Source organism: Garra rufa, chromosome 4, assembly GCF_049309525.1.
Source record: "Garra rufa chromosome 4, GarRuf1.0, whole genome shotgun sequence".
Lineage (NCBI taxonomy): Eukaryota > Metazoa > Chordata > Actinopteri > Cypriniformes > Cyprinidae > Garra > Garra rufa.
The window spans coordinates 15,405,480-15,413,086 of NC_133364.1; the positions used below are offsets into that span (position 1 = coordinate 15,405,480).

The 7,607-nt window shown below is 36.2% G+C and overlaps 1 protein-coding gene across 1 annotated transcript; it reads left to right on the forward strand.

The window, feature by feature from the left end:
• Window positions 1-656: 656 nt before the first annotated feature.
• Window positions 657-7,607, forward strand: calua (calumenin a). Its single transcript, XM_073838727.1, has 7 exons — window positions 657-795; window positions 3,702-3,937; window positions 4,047-4,240; window positions 4,613-4,779; window positions 5,524-5,584; window positions 6,205-6,404; window positions 6,491-7,607. The coding sequence occupies exons 2-7, from the start codon at window positions 3,711-3,713 to the stop codon at window positions 6,593-6,595; spliced, it is 954 nt and encodes a 317-aa protein (XP_073694828.1). The 5' UTR covers window positions 657-795; window positions 3,702-3,710; the 3' UTR covers window positions 6,596-7,607.

Genomic DNA, 7,607 nt, shown 5'->3' on the forward strand with positions numbered 1-7,607 from the left:
TGTAAGATTTTTCTGTATTGCATCAGTTTATATGTTATTAAATATGTTTGTTTGTTTATTTATGTATGTTTGTTGGTTTGCCTGTAGCTGATACTGATTATTGTTGTTTAAACAGCAGATGGTAGTAAACAGTTTAGAAAAGCATCCCGTAATAAACACAATTATACCATTATAATTAATTACATTATTATTATGAATTATATTCGCATCGCTAACGTTACTGCTTACTCAAATGTGCAGTTTGACTAACATTAGTTAGTAACTTTAAATTAAAAGTAGCGTTATGAATGGCTAAACAATAGCAAAATCAATATTTAAACCTGGTTTTAGTTACATAGGTAATCCAACCATTATAATTCAAGACTGATACGACATTAACCACTATTACAAATAATGCTCAGCACAAGGATGTCATCACCTTTCCTCGAAAATTTGCGGGTCTCTTAAATTTGGGGACGTGGCAAGACGTACCCAATAAGACAATCCACTAAATGCACAACAGGGCTGAGCGATGCATCAACCGATTTTGAAGCCTCGTCGCTGATTGGTTGTCCGAAGCCCTGTAGCCAATCAGAAGAGAGTGCGATGAGTCGCGCATTTTTAAACAACGGTTTCCATCACATCCGGGGTTTGATGTGCTGAAGTGGCCCAATGGCAGCGGACGTACTCCACTGTTTGCGCTGTGATTGGATCGCTGCGGTGCTCCAGTCCGAAAAACGGTGTGGCACAGGGGTGAGCAGAGTAAACCAAAGACCTGTATTGTGTATGCGACTCTCGGCCTCCTATTAAATCTAGGTATGTTTGTTTTTAATACACGTTTTGATACGCTTTGCATGTTTTGGCTTTAGTAATATGATTGACCATTGCATTGACTGACCGTGTATACGTTGTAATGCCGACTCACTTAAAGGGACCGCTAGAATTGAACGTTAAAGGGAGAGTTGACCAAAATAATACAATTCTGTTATCATTTGCTCACCCCAATGTTGTTATAAATGTATATGACTTGCTTTCATCTGTGGAAAACAAGACTGCAAGGTTAGAAGACTGACAGCCATAGTCACCATTCACTTTCATTGCGTCTTATTCTATACACTAAAAGTGGATGGTGACCACCACAATTTTAATGTGTTCTAAGGTAACTTTTCTGCCTGTGTTTGTGCTTCGTAAATTATCCGAATCACATCTGTGTTATTTTTTGGTTAAGCAGTAGTAACCAGCTTTTGTGTACTTTGAATGGCAAAAACTGTTCATCTTAAATGTTTCATATTCTGTAGGTAAGTCCTAATGAAGCTGTTTATAAGTCTTGGGACACTTGTCTTTGCTGTACTATTTGTCATTTTTCCCTGTTTTTCTGGAAACACATTTTTGTTCATGTCAACTATGTTTCCTGTGAAAGATTCTGCCTGATATTTTGCCAGTCAGAATGGTTCCTTTTCCCCTTTTGCACACATTGCACTGACGTTCAGAAGTATTTTTTCCCATGGAATTTATACTTTTGTTCAGCAAGGACATATTAAATTTGCCAAAAGTGATAGTTAACACTTCATAATATTGCAAAAGGTTTCTATATGACATAACAGCTTTTTTTGTATCCAAAAGTGAATATTAAGCAGCATAGCTGCTAAAAATAATTTTACCAACATTAAAAAAGTAGTTCACTTTCAGAATAGGGTGACCACCTGCTAATAATCCCAAGGGGGGACAAGGGGTATGTTTCTGAGGGACAATGTGGGACACTGCCTGGCGCGGCGGTGCCCCCACCCCACGGGCAGACTCACTGATAGTGGTTTACCCATTTCTAGCACATACCACCTTAAATGGTATATTAATAATGCCCTATTCCTCTAAACATGTGTAATTGCTGATGTATGCTCATGAATAGGCCAACCAATGTGTATTTTTTTCTAAATAAAGATTCATAATATTATGAACAATCAATGAATTGACAGATGCACTTCCACTTACGATTTACTTTAGCTATTTAATTTTATTTATTTTTCATTACAATTTATTCACTTTAAATAAATTAGAATATAAAATTATAGGATTAACAGGAATTGTAGTTGCTCAACACCACAGGAAAAGTTGAAAAAAAAAAAAAAAAGTCTTAACTCACAATTCCCCTCCATGTCCGATTGAGAAGGACGTTTTGCAAAGGTCACAAAAAGTTGCTGCACATGAAATATACCGTGGATAACATTAAAAACATATTTTCTATTAGGTTACACATTGATTATTTATCACTTAAACCCCTTTTTCTGCCTGTCTGTTGGTCGCGCATATCCGCCATGTTTGTAGTTTTTTATCACTTTTTTATGCGTGTTTGTAGTTCTAACCGAATCCTCATTCACCGCGCAATGTGTTGTGGCCAATATTAGCAGTTAGCCTGCGCATTGATCCGCACTTCGAATTCTGAAGTTAAGTAGTAGACCATCCGCGAAACTTTGGAATACTTTTTTAAACATACTATGATTTGGGACATATTAATTCTGTTTTCGAATACTATTTAGGACGGATAGTATGCGAATTGGGACGCAGCAAGTCTCTTTCTCCATTTTTCAAATTGAAAAGCACGCATCTAAAAGTTCCTTCCCAGTGTGTCTGGTATGCGCGTAAGAGCGCTGTCATGACAACAACGAAAAAGTTGGCAACAACCTAGTCAGCAGTTCAAGTGAGGGGTGGGTGTGGCAACAGTAGCGTACTGAACTGTCAAGTAATGTTCGTTTGGCTGCCTGGGGCTCAAGGATATATAGAGTGACCAACTTTTTTTTTTTTTGAGCAAGCATTGATTACGCGTGACATGGTCTCAATTTGCGGGACGCATGAATTGGGCTTCAAATGCTGTGCGCGCACGTGCTACGCGGGACGGGTGGTCACCCTATTTCAGAACAAAAATTTACAGATAATGTTCTCGCCCCCTTGTCATCCAAGATGCTCATGTCTGTCTGTCTTCAGTCGTAAGGAAATTATGTTTTTTGAGTAAAGCATTTCAGGATTTCTCTCCATATAATGGGCTTCTATGGTGCCCCGAGTTTGAACTTCCAAAATGCAGCTTCAAAGGGCTCTAAATGATCCCAGCCAAGGAAAGAATGGTCTTATTTAGCAAAACAATGGGATATTTTCAAAAAAAAAATTACAGTTTACTTTTAACCTCAAATGCTCGTCTTGTCTAGCTCGGCAAGACGAGCGTTTGAGATTTAAAAAGTCTATAAATTGTAAATGTTTTTAGAAAATAACCAATCGTTTTGCTTGATAAGACCCTTCTTTCTCGGCTGGGATCATTTAGAGCCCTTCGAAGCTGCATTTAAACTGCATTTTGGAAGTTCAAACTCGGGGGCACCATAGAAGTCCATTATATGGGGAGAAATCCTGAAAAAACACCATCTCTTTAAGACTGAAGAAAGAAAGACATGAACATCTTGGATGACAAGGGGGTGAGTACATTATCTGTACAATTTTGTTCTGAAAGTGAACGACTCCTTTAAGTGTTAAACTGTAGTGTATGTCACACTTCTTACTCAAACACAGTGTTTACATTCACTGATTCAAACAGACCTTGTTAACACATTAAATATTAGGTTTGCACAGTGGATTATTTATATCAACGCCACATTAGAAATTCCTGTGATCAGTATTTATTTTAGTTTGAAAGGGACATGGAATGCATATATGTTAACATTTGCTCTCTCTTTCACCAGAGCTTGAAGATGAAGATGGAAATTAGGCCTCTGTTGATGTGCTTTGCCCTGTGCGTGGTCTACGCCACCAGCAAACCCACAGAGAAGAAGGAACGTGTCCACCATGATGCACCACTGAGCAGCAAGGAGCACGAGGACGGCACGAACTTTGACTACGACCACGACGCCTTCCTTGGGGAGGAAGAAGCCAAGACGTTCGATGACCTGACCCCAGAGGAAAGCAAGAATAGGCTTGGGTAAGGATTGTGTTGAGTGTTAGTAGTAATTTGAAGCAAGAGATGATCAGAAGTCATTATTTTGAAATATTGGTTTCAATATGAAACTCTATTTTGTGCTGCCTTTCAGTAAAATTGTGGAGAAGATTGATGCAGATGAGGATGGCTTTGTCACAGAGTCCGAGCTGAAAGCATGGATTAAAAAGGCTCAGAAGAAGTACATCTATGAAAATGTGGAAAGACAGTGGAAGGATTTCGACATGGATAATGATGGCATGATCTCCTGGGACGAATACAAAAATGTCACATATGGCACCTACCTTGGTAAAACTGATTTTTAAATTTTTTTTTAATAAAGAAGGTTAAAACATTTGTTAATTCACACATACTCATGTTGTTCCAAACCTGTATGAGTTTTTTCTGTGGTCCATATAATGAAAGTCAATGGGTCCAGTGTTTGTTTTGGACCCCACTGACTTTCATTTTCTGAACAAAAACAGTTGAAACATTCTTCAAAATATCTTCTTTTATGTTCCACTGAAGAAATAAAGTCATACAGATATGGAACAATATGAGGGTGAGTAAATGATGACAGGATTGTTCTTTTTGTAAGGAATAGTTTTTCACCATTTGCAAGTGTTTTAATAATCATTTGTTCTTATAATTGAATCTTATGCACTGTCTGTGTTTTGCTAGATGATCCTGATTCTGATGACGGCTACAACTACAAGCAGATGATGGCTAGAGATGAACGGCGCTTCAAAATGGCTGATGGAAATAGAGACCACATTGCTGACAAAGAGGAGTTCACTGCCTTCCTCCATCCTGAGGAGTATGAACATATGAAGGACATTGTTGTGTTGGTGGGTCTGTTATTACTGGCATATCAGTTCGATAGTAGGTTAAAGTGGACGTGAAACCTGTCTGTATCCTGTTTTACTTCTGAAAAGTGACGTTTTTTTAGCTCACCTGGTCTGCACTTTTTTGATTAAAAACACAGTAAAACAGTAATCTTCTGAAATATTATTACAATTTAAAATAGCTGTTTCTATATATTTTATAATATAATTTATTCCTGTGATGGTAAAGCTGAATTTTCAGTATCATTATTCAAGTCTCCAGTGTCACATGACCCTTTAGAAAAACATAGCTCAACAAACATTTCTTATTATCAGTATTAAAAACAGTTCCGTAATATTTCAAAATCGTACTAGTTTTTCAGGCCACTTTAATAAATAGAAAGTTAAGAACAAACAGCGTTTATTTGAAACAGAAATCTTTTATAAAAATACAAATGTCTTTACTCTCACTTTTAATCAAATAAATGCATCCTTGCTGAAAAAAGCATCAATTCTTTGCAAAAAAAATAATGGTGGTAAAGTTTTATGAAGCATATCCATTGGGAATTGGTGACATCAAATGAAAGTTAAAGTAAAATGACAAACTTTCTTTTCCTTTATCATGTGCACTGATAAAATGAGATGCACAATAAGACTAGAAACATGTATGAAGCGCAATAACTGGATCATTTTGATTTCTATATTGTTAGTAGGCTTTGTCCAGCATTTCTGTGACCTCTTTCATTAATCTTTTAATTTTATCTTTAGGAAACTATGGAAGATATTGATAAGAATGGAGATGGTTTAATCGATCTGGAGGAGTATATTGGTAAGTGAAATGTAGTACTAGGCATATTTTAAATTTACAAAAACTTTTATTTTGTAAATGTGCATTGCATAACAATGTAAATTCAGTATCTTAAAGGGATAGTTGACCCAAAAATGTAATTCCTAGGTGTATATTTCTTTCATCTTTCATCTTTTTGCCGTTATATAAAAAAGGTCCTGGCTCTTCCAAGCTTTATAAAAGCTGTGAATGGCTGTTGAGATTTTGAAGTCCAATAAAGTGCATCCATCAATCATAAAATGTACTCCACATGGCTCCTGCAAGTTAAAAAAGGCCTTCTGAAGCGAATCGATGCATTTTTGTAAGAGAAATATCCATATTTAAAACTTTATAAACCGTAATCATGCAGTGACGCACACGGAAGCCGTATGGAGTACTTTTTATGATGGATGGATGCATTTTATTGGACTTGAAAATCTCAACAGCCATTCACTGCAATTATAAAGCTTGGAAGAGCCAGGATTTTTTTTAATATAACTCTGATCGTATTCGTCTGAAAGAAAAACGTCATCTAGGATGGCTTGAGGTTGGGGTAATCAGGGGGTAATTTTCACTTTTGGATGAACTATCCCTTTAACAAATTGAATGTTTTTGAATATCAGGTGACATGTACAACCACGAGGATGAAATGAACGAGCCAGAATGGGTGGCAACAGAGCGAGAGCAGTTTTCCGAGTTTAGAGACAAGAACAAAGATGGGAAGATGGACAAAGAGGAAACCATGGACTGGATCCTGCCATCCGACTATGACCACGCAGAAGCCGAAGCGAAGCATCTGGTCTACGAATCTGACACAAACAAGGTAAGCCAAGCTTAAAAAACTAATTTTGTCAGCTTTTCGTAAGTTATAATTGAAATTTGAACTGAGTCTGTCACACTGTCTTTCAGGATGGCAAACTCACCAAAGAGGAAATACTCAACAAGTACGACTTATTTGTGGGAAGTCAAGCGACTGACTTTGGAGAAGCTTTAGTTCGACATGATGAGTTTTAGGTTTTTTTTAGTGTAATAGATAATTACTTTTTAACTTGTTTTGGTAAAAGAATATAATTTATTTTATATTGCTTCATCATAACACAACACTAATTCCTCAGATTATGTTCACTAAGATTTTTTTCCCCTTTTTGCACATGGAAATGCATTTATGACTCTGCATATTAAGTTTTTTTACTTTAAAGTGTGTTAGTAGTGTTTGTTTGATCCATCTTTGAAATCGTGGTCCATGTACAGCATTATGATCATTTCAATAACTTTATATTTGTTTTTTAATGTGAAGTGGTTTATTCAGAGCTAGATATAAGGCAGTTGCTTCTGATCTATGATCAGCTCCCCCTGCTGTTCACAGAACTGTTCATTAGGATACTGTAAGTACAAATAGGTATAAAATACATGTATATATTCACACATGTAAATGTGAATATGTATATAGTTTTTATACATATAAAATCATGTTTCTCTCCTGTGTTTAATCATCTTGGCACAAACATCAATTTTTAGAGTGATGGGTCATATCCTCTAAAGGCAATGTCTATTTTTTTTTTTGTTTATTAGAAAAAAACATGTATTATTCATTCCTGCATCCCAGAATTTCTATTATTATTAAGATGTTTGTTTTCTTAAAGACTCCCTGATTTTGAACTTTAATAGACACACTCTCATTGTGCCTTTCACTGATTTTTTATTTTATTTGGATCTTTAGTTAGGGTTATTTGTCCTGAACCTCAAATCGTTTTGGTTTGTTGGGTCCAATCGAACATGTTACTGAATAGTTTGTTGCTTTCAGCTTCATTATTTGAAATACACTGTCAATTATATGAAGTCTGCTATGTTACAAACACTTTGTGGTCCATTAGTTGTCCCTTGAATGCCTTTTTTTTTCTATATAGAATGTTTTAGCACTCAGTGGTTTCAGGTGACTTCCTTCAAGTGGTGCCGTTTTGGCACCTAAAGATTGTATCTTGAAAACAATAAATTGTCAATAAAACAAAATTATGACTAAATTTTA